Below are 23,139 nucleotides of genomic sequence, written 5' to 3'. Positions count from 1 at the left end.
AAATTTGGATGAGGTTTAGGCTTTTTTTGGTTTTGTTTTTAAGAAAAAGTGATTCATCTCTTTCGTCACTGATTTGAGATGCTACTTTTACTAAATTTCCATATTAATATTATTTTAAATTCTGAAGAAATGAAGAAAATCACTGTAGTTAGTTCCTAATAAGCTAAACTCCTGAATCCCAATTTTTTGAATAATGATTTTGCTTCATTTTAACATTTTCTTTCCTCTCTCAGATTTGGCAAAAAGAAAAATACACATTCACTGTTTGTTTTTATAATCCCTGAAAATTTTAAAGGTATGTACCTGCTAAATACAGTATTTGTTTTTTCTCTAAATAGAAACTATAAGGTCAGTATTTAATGTAAAATTCTTAGGTTGTATTTCAGGGCATGGAACTGATATTGCTTTAACTGAACCACTGACAATGGAAAAAATGAGTAATGTGGTAAAATACTGGAAAACATGTCTCTCAAACACAGGTGAGTAAAAAATTTCCAAAGGTTTGAAAATTTGAATTAAAATCTTTGAAAACTCTGCTTACGTATTCTGACAAAAACAATCATAAAGGGAGAAATATATATTCTTTACCTGGAAAGAAAAAAACTACATCTTCAGAGGTTTAGAATGTGTTGCCCAAGAGCAAATACAGTGCTGCGGTAGGCACAGGGTTTTGGCGGGGGGTTGGTAGCAGCATTGTGTCACTTTTTTTTTCTTTTTTGGTAGCCTAGCTACCATAATTTCTTACTCATTAAAATGGAATTAACTGTGCTGTGTCTTTGTGTGATTATCTAAAAGCTAGGGGCACTAACCTACAATTGTATTGTACTTTCTACTTTGCAAAACACTTGCATATAAATTATTTTGCTTCTTAAAGTTAATAGGGTAGTTGCCCTTTCTGTTTTAGATTTTAGATGCAGAGGATTAATGTCAATGCTTCAATTAGACCTCACATTTCTAAACTCTTTGCCTATTATGTTATGCATATCACCAGTATCTAAACACTTAAACTAATTAAATTAGCTTTCATTTGGCTTGTGAAAGGACATACTCCAATTACGGAAATTAAATTCTACTGGAATCATTATTGGTCAGTGACTATTTTTGGTCTTTCTAGGCCTGGGATACTAAATACGAAATCTTTTAAAATTAAGATGATGTTAAATTAGGACTGTTGTTGGTCAGGGGGTACAAGGTTTTGTTTATATAAGATGAACAAATTCTGGGGGTCTGGGATACCACTGTGTGACTATAGTTAACAATACTGTATTGTCTACTTGAAATTTGCTAAGAGGGTAGATCTTACATGTGCTCATCACCAGAAAAGGTAATGATGTGATGTGATGGATATGTCAATTGATTGTGGTGATTATTTCACAATATATACGTATATTATCAACTCAAGTTGTACACCTTAAGTATGTACAGTTTTGAATTGTCAATTATACTTTCATAAAGCTGGGAATTTTTTTTTAATAAAATTAAGATAATTTTTTTCTTAAAATGGTCCTGAAAGACACTTTCTGGATTATCCTGATAATGATTATACAAGATTCAGTGTAACAGTCCTTTTTTAATGTTCTTTTTTAATATTCAGATGAGTGCATCTGTTTGTGACATTCCAGTGGCTCCCAGCCCTTGTGGTTCTTCCTGGAAATGGCTAACTTTGGTGACCGAGGGCTTTTGCAACCTCTTCTTATTTTGTTCTCGGTGAAATAGAGCAGCTGCTCATCACCTGCCCACACCCTTCTGCTGGTCATGACCATGTCGGCTTCAGTTGTCTCGTCTTTGCTCCGAGGATGAGCAGCTGCAAAAAAGGAAAAAATTTTTTTTCAGATGCTATATTTTGACAGTGCAGCTGCTTATTGAAGACTCATGCATGTTTTTTGTCTCCTGACATTTACCTATAAATAGGAACTTGATAAGTAAACTCAGTTGAATGTGTTTTAAGCACACCTGTCACTAAGTGACTAGAATCTGGCTTAAAGGTATCCCGGGGTAAATAATATAGACTATTTTAGTTTTTGCTTTCTAACCTAGGTGGTTTTATATTTCACAAAAATCTATAAATTGCTTTCAGTTTTAAAAATACTGCTTTGTGAAATCTTTTGAGTAAAAGACGACAACTGCATTAAGGATTGGGGCTTGTATGTTTGATTAGCATTATCTCCTTAAGTGACTTTAGAAATAAATAGTCCCCCTCTCAAAACTTTCAGTTAAGATTGAAAATGCTGCTGGGCCTGAAGAACCTGGATTGCCCCTGCAGAGGTCTTACAGTGAACACGTGGGATATTTTCCTACTGATCTATTTGCCTGGTTAGTTTTTTGTTCTTTTTCATAATAGCAATATTTTTAGAGAACTTACTGATTGTGGCTATTTTGTGGAAGAGGGGTGCAGCATTTGCTGTACTTAAGAAACCTGAGCTGGCACCATGGGTACACATTACAGAAGTATTCAACTTAATATAAGGAAATACCTCATAAATAATTACATTTGACAACAGGTGAGCAGGTCAAATTGTAAGGTAGTGAGTTCCCCGTCATTGGGGAATGTGATCAGTGTTAGAGTCTGTGTTGTCACTAAGCAAAGTTAAATAGCAGCAGTGGTATTTAAACTTCATAAAAACAGTGAAATTCCTCAAACAAAAATTTTACTTGGAACCCCAATATTTAAACAGAAAAGAGCAGCCTCACTTGTTATATACCTACTATTCAGCTTCTTCCTGTTGTCTTTCTTGAGCTCATGAACCTATCCCCCGAGTTACTGATCACCCCCAAATCACCCTTTAAAAAGGATTTGGTATCATTTACATACCTCATGTAGCTTTTGGAATCTTCTTGTTTGGTATACAAGGCAAGTTTTAGTGTGTGTCTCTGTGTCTCCTTGTGTTTCTCTGTCTCTCTCTCTCATAGATGTTAGAACCGGCATTCAAACCTGGATTGGGTAGGCAGTTGAACTGGGGATCAGACCCTTCCAATGCTAGTATGCTTATCAAATTAAATTTTTGTGAATTTCTTCCCTTCACTTTAAGCTGATTTCCAAGGAGGTTTTAAGTGGAGCCTAGGGATACAAAGAATGGACATAACTGCTGAGGGCATGTGTACTGATGATGGTGAGAATTTTAAGTTAGTTACTTCCAGAATTTGTAGAATGTGGCCATCTACTGTTTTGAACAAGAAAGGGACTTGGCAGTCAGTAAGTGTGGTTAAACCAAAGCTGACTTTGGTAGCACAGAGATATCAACAATTTTCTTGGTCTTATTTAACATTTTAATCTCAAAGAGACTTGCTATATTAACCCCTATCTAGGATATGGGGTTGGGAAAGGTTTTGGAAGGTCTGAATTTTCTTATATTACTTGCAACTGCTTTTCTTTTTTAAAAAGTTTTTATGACTACATGGTATGCATGTTTTTTTGATCTCTACTCATCTTGAATCCTTCTGTCTTCCCTCAGTATCCTACCACTGTAAATACAATTTTGAAATCCAGTTATATCTCTAAGGATAGAGGAAATAGGATTAGTTTGCAAGTTTCTTAGATTAATATATTTTTAAATCAATCAGAATGCCTGAAGAAGTTCTGCAAAAATAGTAGAGGCAGAAAATGTTCATTAAATGACAAATTTTAAAATGGAGGGAACCTGCGCTTTGCTGGTCGGCTTGGACTAGGGTGTATCTTGTCGTTCTAATCCTTCATGCTTTTTTCCTGTAATGTACCTTTCCTTCTGAAGGGTGGATAAAGTCATATAATATGGTGTAGTCATAATTGATGTGGTCAGAATGTTTTAATCCTGCTTGTATCTATTGTTACCAATTTATTTTAGAATTTTGGTCAGTCATTGATTTTAGGATGATTTTGATCATATATTCTTTTGAAATTTTGAAATAAACATTCTGCACCAAGTGTCTAAGATAAGGCGTTTTGACACTTATTGCCCCTTTGTATGAAGCAAGAGATGTAGAGGAGCATCCTTTGTTTAGTGTGTTGGTACATATTGTTTAATTTTGCCCGACTATTTTCCCCTTTAATGTATGGTATGATTTTCTCTTGTTTCTAGCCCTGAATCTTTAAGGAATGGCAATGGGCTTGAATTAAATGCTTCGTTGTCAGAGTTCGAGAAAAACAAAAAGATTTCTCTTCTTCATTCAAGCAAGGAAAAACTAAGAAGGTGAATTTTAATGTAGCACTTTTTAAGCATTATTCTTTTGTAGGGAGAAATTAATGAATTTTATAATTTTTTTGTAATATTGTTAAAAGTATAAGTGAAACTAGTAAATTTAGCAAACAAATGGATGCCATTCACTCATTCAGCCTTGTAGTCATTCAATAAACATTTCTGAGTCTGCAGTGCATGCCAAAGAAGCATTGGAGAACTGAGATAAAAAAATAAGTCCCTGCCTTCAAAGGTGTTCTGAGTCTAGTGCTCAGACAGACTTTTAAATAGGCTATTAACTAGAAAATGATGCTTTTTAATACACGTCATGATGAGAACACAAAGTAAAGACATGAGGAAAGTTTTCTAAGACAGAATAAGGGGACAGCAAAATTTTTCTTGAGATGGCAATAGCTAAATTGAGCTTTTGAAACGTTGCAATTAATTTGGTTTGGAAGTCAGGGAAGGGTATTTTACATGGAGGGACTAATAGGTACAGAGGTTGGCAGCCTTAGAGAGTACAGTGAATTTATGAAACTGCATGTATGTCCGTATGGTTGGCCATCAGGTCACAAGGGGGAGGAGGCAAAAGATGAGAGGTAGTAGGTAGGGGCTGGGTATTTCATGCTATGAAATTCAAATTGTAACCTGGTCTGTTGGGCAGTTGCAAAAGGATTTTAGTGAAGGAGTGATATGATGAAATTTACACCTTAGAATGAACACTGTAATAGATGTCACACAGTGAATTACATCTGGAGGCCAGAAGGAGTCTGTAATAAGAAATGATGATTTCCTGAGCTATGGTGTTAGCAATGAGATAGAGAGGAATAAGCCAATTCTAGATGTATTAACTAGGAAGAATCAGCATGAGCATGGCTAAGGATAAGTGAGGTGTAACTCCTAAGTGGATGGTGACACCATCCACTGACGAAGAAGGACAGTAGAATGGCAGTGTGAGGTAAATGTGTTTTTATTTTTAACCTTGTTGAGCTTGAATACTTCTAGGTTTAAATGGAGTGCAGAGTTGGCCCTTTGATTCTAGAGAAAGGTCTAGGCTTAGAAACATAGGCCCAGAGGAATGAGGACACAGCATTTCTTTGAAGCAGTGGACATAGGAATGGATATAGGATGATTGTGGGAAGCATGTAGGGAAGGGACTAGTGGAGAAAAGAACCTTAAAAAGATTCTCAGTAATTAAGGTACAGGCAGCAGAGAAGGAATCCATGGGGAACACAAAGAGTTACTAAGGAGATAAGAAGAATACCAAGAGGGAGTGGTATTGAGCAGACCAAGGGAGAGGAATTTCCTAAAGGAACAGGTGCTCAGGAGTATCATGTGATGCAGAGAGATCAAGTAAGGTTAAGAGCTGGTAATTGACTATTTGTATTGAGCCAGACCTAGATGTCATTGATCTTGGCAAAAATCATTTCATTCGTATGGTTACAGAAGCAGCACCATTGCAGAAAGAAAGATGGGAACACAGATGAAATTAAGGTGTGAAGTATTTGCAAAGGGACTGAGGGTAAAGTACGGGATTTTGATAAGAGACCAGACTTTAATATGCTTATGTTACAAAAGAAACAACTGAGAGAGAGAAAGAAGTCTTGAAGATCCTCATGTTCTAGTTATCTGTGGTTGCATAAAAATTAAAACAAGATTTATTGGCTTGAAACAACCACCGTTTTATTGTAACTATGTTTTTATGGGTTAACAGTTCCAGCAGGGCTCAGCCAAGGAGTTCTTCTGCCTACATGACATTAACTGAGGTACTCATAGGGTTCAGCTGGTGGATGTAGTCAGGAGGGTCCAAGACGTTGCATATCTGGACCTTTTGCCGGCATGGTTGGAAGGCTGAGCTTAGTGCGGGCTGTCAACTGAAGCCTTCCCCGTAGAGTAGTTTTAGGGTCATTGGACTTTTTCATGGTGGCTCAGGGCTCCTAGGGAGAGTGTTTCAAGAGACAGGAAGGGGGCTCTGCCAGTCTCTTCAGGCCTGTGTCCAGGAATAGGCCCAGTGCCACTCCTACCATATGCTAGTGGTCAGAGTCATCACAGGGTCCTCCCAGATCCAAGGGGAGGGACATAGACCTCACCTGTCAGCGGGAGGAATGTCAAATAATTTTAATCCCCCGCAGCTGGTGAGGGGGTGTTGGTGATGAAGTGAGCATCCCTGAGGAGGCAGAAGGCCAGGGAATCCAGAACCAGGTGGAAGAATATCTTCCATGGAAAATGGAGAGGAGGAGTTTAGGCTCAATGTGAATTCACATGAGTTTTTCGATGGGGCCAGATCGGGGAGGAAGTTGAGCAAGTTCTTTGCTGAATGGTCCCCCTCCATCTGCTGAAGATTAGTGGGAGGATGATGGGGTTTGGGATTGATGGGATGGGATGGTGGATAGGCTACTCTGGCTCTAAAGGGCTTCATTCCCATGACTGCTGCCTTGGCCAGGTCAAGACTTAGGGCCCGCTGGCCAGTGCTGTCCCATAGATCTCACTCATCTGAAGCAAAATGAGAAAAATACAGTGCACTGAGTATTTTTAAAGCTACATATTATACAATTGATATCCTAAGATTGTATTCTCCTTACTTTATTAGGTGTTAAAATAATGTTGATATTAGCAAATGATTATAATGAAATGATATGAGGAAACCTTTATTCCTTGTTTTTTCATTATTTTTCATGTCCAGATCTAATGTTGGGAATCCTTTATTGGTCCCCCAAAGTTATATCATAGTTTTCTTTTAAAAATTTTAATGGTTGATGAAAATTAAAACTACTCATCTAGTAGACTGAAAAGATGCTTTGGGGTTGTTCACATCTGTGGCATTATTAGAAGGACTAGAAATCTTTGTTTCTCAAGAAGAAGAGCTGTGACAAGGACCTCCCCCCTTCTCTTTAGAGATTTGCCTGGGAGCTACCATGAGGTAAACATCATCCCTGATTAGTTTTTGCCTTTCCCTCTTAACCTTTCTGACTATGCCTGTGAATCTGAAATGGTTGTTTCTAGTCTGTTTCCTTTCTTCCTCCTCCTCTTCCCCTCACCTGCTTTACATATAGTTTTGGTTTTTTGTTTGTTTTTAAGCAGTAGGGAAACATGATGTTTGCTAATGTTAAGGAAATGACAGTTCTGGCCAATATTTCTGCACTTGGGAAGTTTTTTTCTCTGACACTTGCATTCTTCTTAGTAGAACATATTAATCAAAATTAGCAAATTGTTACATTTTTGGTGAAATCCCATTCATTATATATTTATAAATACATAAACATGTTTTTTTCTTGTAAAGTGTGTATTCTACAAATGATGTCATCACATTTTTGTGTACCCATGAGTCTGACATGATGATGGTTTAATAATTTTGGGGGTGTTCATTCACTTGAAAAGAAGGGAAACGTTGAGCTTTGCCATAGTGTCCCACAAATGAAGACTTTTCCAGGACTAGACAAGTCTTAAAAATTCAAGAAAGGCAGTTCTTGGAGGGTTTCAAGTTATATCTGGCCCAGATACCTTTCCCTGTGAGTCCTCGTTTGCTTGAGACACATTTGTACAGAGAAGAGCCCCAAGTAGACATCTGTGCCTTGTTTCCGATCTTAGACAGAAAATGTTGTCTTTTACCATCACACGTAATGTAAGCTGTAGGCTTTTGTGCATGCTTTTTTATCAGCTTAAAAAAAAGTTCCCTTCTAGTCCTAGTTTAGGATTTTATCATGACTGGGTGTAAAATGTTGTCGGTCTTTTTGTATCTAGTAAGGTGATTATTTCTCCTCTTGTTTGTTAATGTGGTGATTGTGACCAATTTTTTTAAATGCAAACTTCACTTTGTCTTAAGGTATAGATAATTTTTATTTATTGCTGGATTAGATTTGCTAATATTTTGTTAACAATGTTTGCATCTGTGTTTATGAAGAACATTGGTTTGAAGTTTTCTTACAATGTCTTTTTCTCAGACTGGTCTTATGAAATGGAAAGTCTTCTGTTTTCTGAAAGAATTTGTGTAGAAATGATATGTTTGATAGGATTCGACAGCGAAGTCACTAGGCTTGGAATTTTCTTCATGGAAAAGTTTTAATTACATATTCGATTTCTGTAATTATTATAGGACTAAATTCCCTATTTTTTCCTTTTGGTTGTTTTTTGCTGTGTCAGTTGGGTTAATTTATGTCTTTCAAGAAATTTGTCCATTTAATCTTAAGTGTCGCATTCATTTAACAACATGATCTTATCATCATTTTAACATCTACAGGTCTGTGATGATGGCTGTTTTCATTGCCGGTATTCATAAATTGTGTTTTCTGTCTTGTTTCTTGATCAGTCTAGCAAAAAAAGGTTTGTCCATTTTATCAATTTTATTGATTTTTGTTTCAGTGAAGCAGATTTTGATTCATTGATTTTCTATATTAGCTCATTTTTTTATTTCATTGATTTCTGCTCTTTGTCTTTCTATACTTTTTTTTTTTTTTTTTGAGACAGAGTCTTGCTCTGTCACCCAGGCTGGAGCAGAGTGGTATAATCTTGGCTCGCTGCAACTTCTGCCTCCTGGGCTCAAGCAATTCTGCCTCAGCCTCCCGAGTAGCTGGAATTACAGGCGTCCACCACCGCGCCTGGCTAATTTTTGTATTTTTAGAAGAGATGGGGTTTCACCATATTGGCCAGGCTGATCTCAAACTCCTGACCTCTTGATCTGCCTACCTCGGCCTCCCAAAGTGCTGGGATTACAGGCGTGAGCCGTTGTGCCCGGCCTCTGTACTTTGCTTTTAAAAACAAAGTCTTTGAAAATGTGGCACATATACACCATGCAATACTATGTAGCCATAACAAAGAATGAGTTCATGTCCTTTGCAGGGACATAGATGAAACTGGAAACCAGTGTTCTCAGCAAACTAACACAGGAACAGAAAACCAAATACCGCGTGGTCTCACTCATAAGTGGGAGTTGAACAATGAGAATACATGGACACAGGGAGGGGAACATCACACACCAGGGCCTGACCAAGGGGTGAGGGGAAAGGGGAGGGGAGAGCATTAGGACAAATACCTGATGCATGCGGGGCTTAAAGCCTAGACAATGGGTTGATGGATACAGCAAACCACCATGGCACATGTATACATATGTAACAAACCTACAGGTTCTGCACATATATCCCAGAACTTAAAGTATTAAAAAAAAAAAAAAAAGTAGGCCAGGCGCAGTGGCTCGCACCTGTAATCCCAACACTTTGGGAAGCCGAGGCAGGCAGATCACGAGGTCGGGAGATCGAGACTATCCTGGCTAATACGGTAAAACTCTGTCTCTACTAAAATACAAAAAATTAGCCGGGCGTGGTGGTGGACGCATGTAGTCCCAGGTACTCGGGAGGCTGAGGCAGGAGAATGGCCGAGATAGCGCCACTGCACTCCAGTCTGGGCGAGAGCGAGACTCCGTCTCAAAAAAAAAAAAAAAAAAGTATTTGTAGGTAGAAACTTCTATCACTAATTTTAACCTTTTCTTCTTTTCTAATATAAGCACTTAAAACTAAACTTCCTTTATGAAAGTTTTTCCTCTAAGGATTGCGTCAGCTGCATCTCATCAACTTTGATATATTTCCACTATCATTCAGTTCAAAATATTTTCTCATATCCCTTGTGATTTTTTTCTTTTCACTAGTAAGTCTTTTCACTGTTTAGAAGTGTATAACTTAACTTGAATGTTTGGAGACTTTCTAGGTATTGATTTATAGTTTAATTATGTTGTCATCTGAAAACATACTTTGTAAAGTTTCTGTCCTTTGATATTCTCTGAAACTTGTTTTATGGCCCAAAGTGTGTTCTCCCTTGATGAATGTTCCATATGCATTTGAAAAGACTGTATTCTTCTGTTTGGGGGGTGTAGTAGTCTATAAATATTAATGAGGTAGAATTAGTCAATAGCGTTTTGAGGGTTAAATGTTTCAGTGACAACTTTTTCCCTTTCTTTTTGAGAGTTTTTGCTTCATGTAGTTTGAGATTCTGTCGTTAGATGCTTGTCTTCTTGCTGAATTGACCCACTTATCCTGAGGAAATGATAATGCTGATTTTTCGATGCTAGTACTCCCTGTCTTAAAAAATCTGCTTTGATATTAATATAGCTTTCTTATGATTAGTATTTGCATGGTTTTTTTTTTAACCTGTATATGTCTTTATATTTAAAGAGTTTCCCTTATAAATAGCGTGTAGTTGAATTTTGTTGTTATTTTTTACTCATTCTGACAATCTCTGTTATTTGTTTTCATATAATATACTTACTGTTAAGTGCGGTTTTAGGTCCACAATTTTTCTATTTGTGTTCATTAATCTAATGTATTTTCTTTTTCCTTTTTTTCTCTTTACCTGCCTTCCTTTGGATTTATCAAGTATACTTTAGCATTTCTTTTTATCTCTTTTATTGACTTTTTAGCTAAAACTATTTTTTATTGATTGATCTAGGGATTATGACATGCATCTTTAACTTATTATAATCTACCTTGAATTGATATTATGCCCTTAAAATACAACAGCATATTTCTATTTACCTTCTTTCATTTTTTGTTATTGTTGTCATACATTTTACTTTTACATATGTTATTGGGTTAGTCCATTCTTGTGTTGCTATAAAGAAATACCAGAGACTGAGTAATTTATAAAGAAAAGAGGTTTAATTGGCTCATGATTCTGTCGGCTGTACAGGAAGCATAGCAGCTTCTGTTTCTGGTGAGGCCTCACGAAGTTTACAATCATGGCAGGAGGCAAAGTGGAGCCAGTGTGTCACACAGCAAGAGGAGGAGCAAGAGAGAGAGAAAGGAGAGGCCCCAGATTCGTTTAAACCACCAGATCTTGCATGAACTGAGTGAGAACTCATCACCAAGGGGATGGCACTAAGCTAAACCCTAGAGCGCCCCCATGATTTAACACCTCCCACCAGGTTCCACCTCCAACATTGGGCATCACATTTCATAAGATTTGGAGGGGACAAAACATCCAAGCCACATCAGTTATCAACCCGGCATTGTTACTAGTTTTGCTTAAACGGTAAGCTGTTGTCCAGTTATCTAATACTGTACAACAAATTACTCTAAAACTTGGTAGTGGAATTCAACAAACTGTGTATCATATCTCATGATTTTGTGAGTCACCACCAGTTTGGGCAGAGCTTGGCTCTGTTATTCTTCTCTGTGTGGTGTTAACCATGGCACTCCATGATGTTCAGCCAGCATTTGGCCTGTCTGGAGATTCCAGCACAGCATCATCTACACATATGGACTTCTGGTGGGGGTGGCTGCAGGCTGTGTTCAGATGGGCTGTTCTTCCCTGTGGTCTCATCACTTCTCCGCATGGTATCTCCAGCAAGCTAGAAGGACCTCTTACATGAAGGCTTAGGATTCCATGAGACCAGTATGAAAGCTACATCTTCTGAAATACTGGTCCCAGAACTCTCATAGAGTCACTCTCCAGATATCTTTTGGTTAAAGTAGGCACAGGCCAGTGAAGATTCAAGAGGAGAGGAAATGGACCCTGACTCTTCATTGGAGAAATAAGTAATTTTCAGTGACTTTAATCTTAACTCTTAACTTTTTAACCCAAATATCAGATTCTTGTTTGCAGTAGAACAGGCTCTTCCCTGTATACAAGGTTTTGTCTGAGTTGCCAAAATTCTCTCCCCGTGAATTTCCCTGTATTACCATCTTTTGCTCCTGCATTCTGCAGTCACTCTTGGCTGCCACCATCAAAGGGACATAAAGTACAAGGACACTTTTTTCTTGCCTCTGTAGCAGAAATCTTAGCAGTATACAGCTGCTCTGGGCCTGTCAAATAAATATACTATTGGTTTTTAAAACAATAAGTTAGAAAACTACCCTTTAATGTATGCCACCATATTTATCATGTCTTAGACTCTTCACTTGTTTGTGCAAATCTTATTTCCATCAGATATTATTTCCGTTTATCTTCATGTAAGATAAAGAGATTTTCAGATGAAAGACAACTTAGATATTTTGACACCAGTGGACCTGCAGGGTAAGAAAGCTGAGGGAAATTCTTCAGGCTGAAGGGAAATAATACCAAATGGAAACTAGAATCACTGGAAGGACTACATAGCACCAGAAATGATAAATGTCTAAGAAAAACAAACATTTTTCATTTTAAACGATTTAGAATACTTAAAACTATTATAAGCAAAAATTATAGCAATGTATTATGGGGTTTATAACATATGTAGCTATAGTACATTTGACTATTACATGAAGAATGAGTGGGATAAATGCACTTGCATAACTTCTGCAGTTATACATTTTATGTGATGTCATAAAGTATTAATTCTAGACTATGAAAACTTCAGATATATGTTGTAATCCCTAGAGCAACCCTAAAGAGATAGGCAAAATGCATTGCTGTGAAGCCAAAAGGTAAATTAAAATTGGAATTTTAAAAATATTTTTAAAAGAAGGAAGGAAAGGAGGAACAGAAGAATAAAAAAGCAAAACAGACTACAGAGGGAAAAAAGGTATGGTAGACCTTTATCCAGCTATATCCAACTTATAGGCAGAAGTTTTCAGAATAGATAAAAACAAACAAAACCCAATACCTAGCTATCCACTGTCTGTAACAGAGAAGCTTTAAATATAAAAAAATAAATTAATAGAAATCTATCCATTGTGGAAACAGGAAGTATAAGAAAATCAAATAGGCTGTTTTAATACTAAATAAAGTAGACTTAAAGACAAACAGTATTACCTGAGGTAAAGAGGGGCAATTTATGATGATAGAAGCGTCAACTTCTCAGAATGATATTAAAATCACAAATAGCATGTGATAAGAACTTCAAAATATTTGGATCAGAAATTTACAGAATGAAATGGGCAAATAGATAATTTAAAAATGATTGCTGGAGATTTAACACTCCTCTCTCAGCAATTTATGCAACTAGACACCAAAAAATCAGTAAGCTCTAGAAGATGTGAACACTGCTCACCACCTCAATCTCATGAATATTTATAGAGCAACACTCCCAACAGCTGCAGCAGAAGACTCCTTCTCAGTGGTACATGGTACAGTCACTTAGATAGACTGTATACCGGGGGTGATGTAAGAAGCCTCAATACATTCAAAAGAGTTGAATTAAAAAGATGTGTTCCCTGACCACAAGGAAATTAAATTAGAAATCAGTAAGAATAAGATTTAAAGGGGAATCTTGAATGGAAATTAAACAAACAAACAAACTTCTAAGTAATCCATGGGTAAAACAAAAAAATATCACAAGAAAAATTAGAAAATATTTCAAAGTGAATCTATTGAGAACAGAATACATCAGCAAACCACCATGGCACACTTTTAGCTATGTAACAAACCTGCATGTACTGCACATGTATCATGGAACTTCCGATTTAAAAAAAGAGAATGCAATATATCAAAGTTTTTAAATAAACTACAACAAAGTTTAGGGAAAACACTGTGACTTTAAATGCTTATATTAGATAAGGCAAAAGGCCTAAAAATCAGTAATATAAGGTTCCATCTTAGGAAGCAAGCCAAAGTAAAACAAAGTAAACCCAAATAAGTGGGACGGTGAAGGGGGAGGAGGCTGGGAGAGAGACAGACACAATATATCACAATCATGAATGACAGAGGGATGATCATGATAGCTACTCTAAATATTTAAATACAATAGAGTATACTTTGAACAATTTTAGGCCAGTAAATTCAACAACTTAGATATACTGGATAAATTCTTGAAAATCACAATTTATCAAAACTGATACCAGATGAAGCAGAAAGCCGGAACACTCTATATTTAACAAAATTGAACTTGCTATCAAAACCTTACGAAAGAGAAAACACTCCAGTGGTTTTACCAATGAATTTCAGCAAGCATTTAAAGAAGTAATACCAATCTTAAACATGTTCTTACAGAAATGGGAGGAGGGAATACTTTCTAACCCCTTTCATGGGAACAACATAACCCTAAGCCTGACAAAGACATTATTTATAAAGAAAATTACAGAACAGTATCCCTCATGAACTCAAAAACAAAAACACTTAACGTAATTTTAGCAAATTGAATCAAGAAGTGTATAAAGATATAATATGACCACATCAGGTTTATCCTAGAAAAGCAAAACTGGTGTGACATTCAGAAGTCAACCAATGGGGCTGGGCATGGTGGCTCATACCTGTAATTCCAGCATTTTGGGAGGCCAAGGCAGGTGGATCACTTGAGGCCAGGAGTTCAAGACCAGCCAGGCCAACATGGCAAAACCTCGTCTCTACTAAAAAATAAAAAAAATTAGCCAGGTTTGGTGGCACACACTGTAATCTCAGTTACTCTTGAGGCTGAGGCATGAGAATCACTTGAACCCAGTAGGCAGAGCTTGCGGTGAGCTGAGATGGTGCCACTGCACTCCAGCCTGGGTTACAGAGTGAGACTCTGTCTCAGAAACAAAACATAAAAAATCAACCAATGAAATTCACCACATTAACAGAATAAAGGAGAAAAACCATGTGATTAACAAATTCTGAAAAAATATTTGACAACGTTCAATATACCATTATCATTTTAAAAAACCTTTCAGCAAATAGATGTGGAAGACAACTTCCTCAATTTGTTAAAAGGCATCTATAAAAAACTTATAACTAACATTCTACTTAGTGATAACATGTTGACTGTTCCTTAAAAAGATCAGGAACAAACTAAGGGTGGCTGTTCTTACCATTTCTGTTCCTCATCAAATAAATAATCCTAGCCATTGCAGTTAGGCAAGATAAAGAAATAGACATACACATTAGAAAGGAAGAAGGAAAACCGGCTTACTATATGTAGATGGCATGATTGGGTATAAAGTCAAAGTCCTAAATCATTTACAAAACAGTTACTAGAACCAAAGAATGACTATGACAGGGTTGCAGAAGATAAGGTACAAAAACCAATGGTATTTTATATATTAACAGCAAATAATTATAAAATGAAAATATAAATATGACATTTAAAGTAGAATAAAATAGCTTTAGGATATTTAGGGGAAAATACACAAAAAAACCCCCAAATGATCTGTACACTGATCATTCAAAATGTTACTATGAAAAGTTAAATAAAAACTAAGTCGTGCATTATACCATAATGATGAAAGACTCACCATTGTTAAGATGTCAGTTCTCACCAAATTGAAACATTATTTGAATCCAAATCATAATCCCAGAAAGTTTTTTTCCATAAAAGTTGATAAGAAGATTTTACAATGTATGAAAAGGACTTAGAATATCCAAAGCAATTTTGCAAAATTACAATAAAGTAGAATAACTTAAACTATCTTGACTTCAAGACTTACCATAAAGCTACAATCACCAGTAGGTAACTGGCATAAAAGTTAACAGATAGATCAATGGAACACAATAGCCCAGCACTGGATCCATATATTTATAGTCATTTGATTTTCAACAAAAGCACCAAAGCAAATATTTTTAATAAATGATGCTGGAACAACTAGATATCCATCTGGAAAGAGAATCAACCTTGACCCCTTACCTCACACCATATAATAAATTAATTCAAGATGGAGCATAGTCAGAGCTGTACTATAAAGCTAAAATTATAGAACTTCTAGGATGACACTATTCAGTAGAATCTTCTGCTGTGTTAAAAATTATATCTTCATCATCTAATACAGTAGCCACTAGCAACGTGTGGTTATTGAGTATTCAAAATGTGACTATTGCAACTTAGGAAAATAATTTTTAATATATATAATATTAATTTATATTTATTATATTTAAATAGTCTCACATCTATTGACTACTGTATTGGACATTACAGTTCTACAAGAAAATAGGAGAATGTCTTCATGAGCTGAGAGTACACAGATGTTCTTTAGACAGGACATAGAAAGCAATAACCATGACAGAGAGAGAGTAAATAAATTGGATTTATCAAAATTTAAAACTTTTGCTATCAAAAAGTTTTAAGAAAATAAATATGAAAGCCACAGACTGGGAGAAAATATTTGCCAAACAGATATCTGACAAATCCTGGTATCCAAGATATTCCAAAGAACTAATAAAACTAAACAATAAAAAGACCTGCAATTCAATTAAAATGTAGGTTAAATGTCTGCACAGACACGTCACAAAGGAAGCTATACAAGTGCCCAAAAGGCACGGGAGAAAGTGCTCAACATCATTAGCTGTCAGGAAAATGCATATTAAAGCATAATGGATAGGCCAAAATGCTAACATGAAAACTGACAATATTAAATACCATCAAAGATTTGGAATAAGAGGTCTGATACACTGATGGTGGAAGTGTAAAATGGTACTACTTTGGTGTGGTAGAAGTTCTGCCAGTTTTTATAAACTTATAAAATGGCCCATCATTTCTATTCCTACATATTACCCAAGAGAAATAAAACCATGCATTCACGAAAAGACACCTAGAATGTTCTAGCAGCTTTATTTATAATAACCCAAAACTGGTAACAGCTCAAGTATTCATCAATAAGATAATGAATAAGTAAGCTGTGGCATATTTACATATTATGGAATACTGTTGCTCAGTGAAAAGGAACAAACTGCTGATACAGTTAGCCCCATAGATAAATTCCAGAAACATTAAAACTGAGTGAAAGAAGCTTTACAAAGAATACATCCTGTAAGATTTTATTTATATGCTATTTGAAGACAGACAAAAGTGATGTGGTATGGAAAAAAATATCAGAATTTTAGTTGCTTTATGGGGTTAGGGGATGGTATTGACTGGGTAGAAACATAAAGGACTTCCTGGGGTTGTGATAATGGATTTTCATGTGTGATTAGGATTTTCATTACATATGTATTTCAAATACATACAATTGTTATGTATTTGTCCAAACTCATAGAATGGGACTCATTGTGCATTTTCGTTTTATGTAGCATTTACCTGAAAATAAAGTAATTTGAGCTCTAGCTACTGATCTATTTAGGAATGTAATATGCTTATGTCTACAACTTACCTTGCTTTAACATATGTAAATATGTTGATGTATGAACAGTGGGATGACACATACATAATAAAGCAGATACTGGTTGACCATCTCTAATCTGAAAATCTGAAATCTGAAATGCTCCAAAATCAAACTTTTGCAGCACTGACATGAGATAGTGACACCTTTTCTTTCTGATGGTTCAGTGTGTACAAAATTTGTTTCAGGTACAAATATTGTATAAAGTTACCTTCAGGCTATATATATATAATAAAACATAAATCAGTTTTGTCTTAAACTTTGGGTCCCATCTATCTTATTATATATATGCAAATATTCCAAAATCCAAAAAAAGTCTGAAATCTTAAACACTTCACCAGGCATTATGTAGAGGGATATTCAACCTGTACAGTAAATGTTAACTGTAGACTCTTAAGTGGTGAGTGTATAGGTGTTCACTGTATAATTCTTTCCATTTTTCTCTATGTTTGAACATTTTTCTAATGTTGGAAATATTTTAGTAGCATTTTCATAGTTTCAATTATGAATGTGACATATGCCTGGCAAAAATATTTGGAAAATATAGAAAATAAAGGGAATAAAAAGGATCCATCGTCCAGCCACCCAGAAATAACTGTACTGGATGTTTTTGCCTTCAGTCTTTTCTCCTAGGCTTCATTTTTACTTCGTGTAGTGGCTAGGATTATATTTTATATGCTGTTTTGTGTCCTACTTTTCCCCAATAAGCTTTATAATATATCGCTTCCACTGCCAGGTGACATTCTACTGAACTAATGTACTGTAGCTTACTTAAGGCATCCTCCTATGTTATGTATTGTTTTCCATATTTTTCTGATATATTGCTCTGATGGGTTTCTGTGTATACACACTGTGCTCTGTGTTTTAGATTCACTCCTTAGGATGGATACTTGTAAGTGGAAGTATCATGTCAAAGGGTGTGAAAACTTTCAAAGCCCTTCAGACACACTGTCAAATTGTTGACTCTTCTAGCCTCCCCTTCCCAGAATAGTTCCTAAGACGCCTGCGCAGACACCCCAGAGTTCCTCAGAGCTCAGTGAGAACACCATTTGAGTTACTCATTGGCCATATATCAAACTAGATTTTTAAGTTTAATTTCTCTGCCATTCTGGTGTTTACAGAGGTTTAGTAACTTGCCTAAGGTTCCAGTTAGTAATAGCAGAGCCACCATTCGACCCTGTAGATGTCAAGGTAGTATTCAGCACAAAACAGGGGCTTACAAATGTTTATTAAATGAACACATGGATAAATGAAACCACCAAGGGCTTAAGTCAGTTCGATCTACATTTCCCATCCCCCTTCAGAGCTGCGAAAGACAGGTTAGTTTCTTTCTGATACCTGCATCTTGGTCTACTCATTCTGTCTGTACCTACCTCATGTAAAGGAAGCAGCCTTCTGATTTTCTTTTTGCTCAGGCCACGAAGCCATGTGATACAAGATGCTAGCTGATCTGCTGTTGGAAATGTGGTCTAGGTCCCAGTGACATGAAGGTCCTGACTGCTCTTTGCCTTCTAGGCTTCTAGTGTGAATCGCAAAAGGATTTTTATATCGTGTACAATTCTCTGCTGGGAGGGCAGAGTGGTCCGCACGTTTCTGTAGGCAGCAGGGGGTGGGAAGGGTGCCCTCCTCAGTGACTGGGCATCCAGCGCTCTGCGGCAGGCCTGAGGTGAGAGAGCTGGGGCTGCCGTCAGCACACACAGTGCACTTGGGCAGTGGTTCTTTGTGCAGTGGTATGTGTGGGTATCCCCGGAAGCTGGGATTTCAGGGGCTGTGAGGGCTGCTGGCTTGTAGGGACACCGCCTTTCTCTGAAATGGAGACTGCGTAGGGAGGGGTGGTTCTTTTACAAACATACCCAAGAGGAAGGGTTGTTTGTCTTTGGGTACAAGGAAGAAAATGAGACTAATTATTCTTTATGTATTGCAATTCTGTGTCCAGAGAAAGAATCAAATACTGCTGCGAGCAGCTGCGTACTCTCTTGCCGTATGTAAAGGGGAGAAAGAATGACGCGGCTTCAGTTCTTGAGGCAACAGTTGATTATGTGAAATATATCCGGGAGAAAATCTCTCCAGCCATTATGGCCCAGGTATTTGATTCCCAGAGCTTTGAACTTTATCCTTATAGACAACGCTTTAATACTACAGTTTTACTTCTTTGAATTTTTTATCATTGGAAAGTATGTGTCTTTGTTTGTATGTAGAGATGTCAGTATCTACCTAAATATATTTCTGTATTTTTTAGATTACAGAAGCACTTCAGAGCAACAGGAGGTTTTGTAAGAAACAACAAACACCCATCCAGCTGTCTGTCCCAGGCACTGTCATGGCACAGCGGTATGATAAGGGCTCTTGCGAATCTCAAGTCTGCTAGCTATTTTCCTCCCATGTTGATGCTAAACACGTAGACAAAAACTGATCCCATCCACAGTGAAAGCGCAGAGGCTTATTAAGGGTCAGTGAACTTCTCTAATTGTGTATCATTTCGTTGCAGTGATGAACACAGGTAATATTCTCAGGTACAAGGTTTTTTCATCATGTGAGTCACCCTTGCTTCTCCTTTTGTTATTTCTGAGGTTCTTAAAATTGGGACTTTCTCCCTTGTGAGTGTAGGGATGGTGGCGGTCCAGCAGGGACGCAATGGCTTCTGCTGTTCCTCCATCCCGGAGAGGTCTCGGGCCCTGGAGCTGTCCAGCCCTGGTTCAACTAGTGGTGCTTAAAGCAGGTCACTAGTGCCAAATGTGACTTCCCAAATGATTAGTTCCTTCCGTAGGTTGATGAGAATACGTAAACAGAGAGAAAGTGTGGAGAAAAACACATCATTCCTGCACATCCTCAGGAATCATCGTGGGTCTTGTGTCTTTGTTCATATGTAAATAATCCATAGCTGAGGCTTTTTCAGTGTTTTTAGAACTTGAATGATAAAAGGGCAGTTGAACTCAGCAATGTTCACATTGTTTTCCTTGAAAAATATGCAAAGAATTTTTTCTGTCCTTTCAAGGGAAAATAGTGTGACGAGCACTTACTCCCCTAAGAGAGGGCTCCAATTCCTGACTAATACGTGCTGGAATGGGTGCTCCGCTCCTGACGCAGAGGGCTCCTTGGATGAAGCCGTGAGAGGTGAGCTTCACCTAACATCTGTGCCACTTACAGGGGGACCTGCACTGCCCTGCAAACCCCCAGGCTCCTGTGCATTCACCATCATAACCAGGGAATCCAGGAGAGCTGACGAGGCCTTCTGGCCTCAGGTACACAAGGTGGCTACAGGTATTTAAATAGTGTTATGTCAGAAACTGGGCTCAAAATTGACTGTAATTACCAGAAAGCTCATTTTGTTGATAGATGATAAGCACACTGGTGACTTTGTTTATAATATAAATAGAATCTCAGGGGAGGTGAAGTGTTCATATTATTTCAGGACTGACTGTGTCCTGAGCATTTAACATATTTATTTGCTTCCTTCATGCCTTTGTTTGCATGTCACCTCTCAAAGAGATCTTCTCAGCCACCCGGATAAAACTGCACATTCCTCCCTACCATAAACATGACGCAAGGCACTCCTCATCCACTTTTTCTACTGTATTTGTCTTGATAGCACTCACTGCCTCCTGCTATTCTTTACTCCTGTGTTTTGTTTGTTGCCTATCTTCTTCCATTAGAATGTCACCTCCGTGAAGGCAGGGATTTTTTGGCCGGTTTGATACATCGCTGTATTTCTAGTACCTAGAACAATGACCAACACATAGGAGGGGCTCAAGAAATCTCATTATATGAATATTCATTGTGGAACAAATGCTTTCCCACTGGGAGTCATTTTTGTTATATGTGCTATATAAGCCTAGACATGCCCGTGTACTTGAAATAGCAAGATGGAAAAAATTAGAGGAAAAGAACACAGCTAGCGGTTTGTGACTTTCAGTATTCCTGAAGGTGAAGTTCCTCTCCATCTAGAAACCAGGAAGGTATGGACCTCTTGACCTAAATGGTAGATGCTAGATGACAGGACTGCCTGTCTCCTCAGCCTCTCAGTCCTAGATGACACTTCTGACTTCCTCCAACAGGCTCTGCTCTCACCAAGCACCTCCCTTGTACCAGGAATGTCCTTCCTCCCTCACCTGCCCTGGGCAGCACCAAGTCCATCCCTAGTTCTCAGCTTAAATGTCCCTGCCTCAAAGATGGGCACACAGAGATGAATGAAAGGCAGTTCTTGTTCTTATGAAGCTCACAACTTAGTGGTGGAAAGGGTCACAAGAGAAAATATGGCCCACACAGTCTTGTAAGTGCTGTAGTAGAGGCACGGTGCGTAGATGGGGGTGTGGACGGGGGTGTGGCGGAAGCCATGGGAACCAATGAAGGGTACTCAGGATGGTGTCTAAAGTCAAAAGAGAAGGGGCCCCCAAATAGAACCCAGCCCTGATTCTTCATATCACCAAAGAAGCTTCAGGGTGTTATTTTAGTCAATTTAGACTTTTCTCCTGACTTAGAGAAGAGAGGATAAGAGGGAAAAAAAAAAAAAAAACGTTGCCATAAGCCATGGTTAATCTACTTAAAGTAGCGGTGGCTGAATGTGATATGGAATGATTAAATCGGCCTAGATTAAATCAGATAGAGGTCAGGCCACAGGCATATGCCTGTCAATGTTATTTTTTTGTACATACAATACTATTTATGTCCTGCAGACACTCTGAAACATTTTGTGGCAGCGAGTTCAGGCCTTTCTCTGCCCCAGCATTTCGAGGCACTACCTCCCCTAAGGAGACTCATCTTGGGAAGCCAGAGATATGCTAGGACCATAGATGTGTGGCATGTTCAAACCCTAGGAGGCCTGGAAGGTTAAGGAGTCAAAACTCCCATTTTTATTTGATGTAAATACATTTTTGCGTTTGAAAACCAGTGCCGATCCTTTACTAACCTGGCTAAGATAATCACTGTGTTCATTTTTTGACGTATTTCCTTCAAGTCTTCTTCCAGGTATATTTTTCTATGGTAGTAATCATTGGACATCCATTTTGTTTCCTGAATTTTTTTACTTAACTTTGTGTCATACATACGTATATTTGTTGTTATGCATCACTCATCACCATTTTAATGGTTTTAATCATTTATCAAGTGATTTATAGAGTCATTTTCTTAGCCATTTTCTAATCGCTACATTTAGCATTTGCAGTTTGGGGCGAGAGTGATTTTTTATGTCGTGTGATAGGAAATATTTTCCCATATATGAGGTTTTCTGTATTTTGGACTTTTCCTTGGACTGGATTCCTGGAAGAGTATAATGGGTTCCTGGAAGAGTGTGATGGGTGAGTTAGAGAACAGAGAGCGTGAATGTATGTATAGCTCTTAATGCATGTTGCCAAGTTATTTTGGAAAGAGGATCAGAGAAGTTCAATCAGTTAAGTCTTCCAACTTTCACTTTCACTACCCGCATCAGGAAATTGAAGGCTAGAGAAGTTAAATGACCACCCGAGGTCTCAAGGTTTCTGTGCTGAGCCCGGTCTGTAACACAGACATGTTTTAACCTTATCAGCTTGCCTTCTTCTGTTCTTTTTCATAAATCGCTGTATATATTTGCTTAAATTATTTTTTCACAAACATTTCAGATACATTTGTATTTAAAGTAGACGTACCATTATATTACTTTACTTTCAATGTTATTGATGTCCAGTAGAAAATAAATATTCATGGTATTACTTGAGGTTACATTGTTAGTATTATATATTGAATTTTTTCTTCTAGTTACCATGTAGAATATAGCTGTATAATGATATTAACCATTCTGTTGAATGGAGTTGTTCTTTCCAACCTTCTTCCTTGCTTCAGTGAGATTCCATTTTGATTGACATGCACATTCACATACATCAAAAGGCACAGGGATCTTCCGCTTCTCTAACATCTGTCTTTTAATGACACATGAACGCTAATTTATAGTGTGTGTATTGCACTAAATGTCACAATTAGAAAGTTCACTGTGTTTTTCCATCAGCGTTCGGGTGTAGCGGTAGTACAGATTTGTAATGCGAGGA

The 23,139-nt window shown here is 37.4% G+C and overlaps 1 protein-coding gene across 1 annotated transcript in view; it reads left to right on the top strand.

The window, feature by feature from the left end:
• SOHLH2 (spermatogenesis and oogenesis specific basic helix-loop-helix 2) overlaps positions 1-23,139 on the top strand; it is a 46,304-nt gene that overhangs the window by 20,504 nt on the left and 2,661 nt on the right. Inside the window, exons 6-12 of the mRNA XM_073014549.1 lie at positions 234-295; positions 375-479; positions 2,214-2,313; positions 4,056-4,166; positions 19,059-19,206; positions 19,362-19,453; positions 20,118-20,236. Coding sequence (XP_072870650.1) covers positions 234-295; positions 375-479; positions 2,214-2,313; positions 4,056-4,166; positions 19,059-19,206; positions 19,362-19,453; positions 20,118-20,236 — 737 coding nt within the window. The remainder of the gene's footprint in view (positions 1-233; positions 296-374; positions 480-2,213; positions 2,314-4,055; positions 4,167-19,058; positions 19,207-19,361; positions 19,454-20,117; positions 20,237-23,139) is intronic.

The sequence above is a fragment of the Chlorocebus sabaeus genome, chromosome 3 (assembly GCF_047675955.1).
Source record: "Chlorocebus sabaeus isolate Y175 chromosome 3, mChlSab1.0.hap1, whole genome shotgun sequence".
NCBI classification, from domain to species: Eukaryota; Metazoa; Chordata; class Mammalia; order Primates; family Cercopithecidae; genus Chlorocebus; species Chlorocebus sabaeus.
The sequence above is the reverse complement of the archived record's forward strand: the minus strand, read 5'-3'. Positions and strand labels throughout refer to the sequence as shown.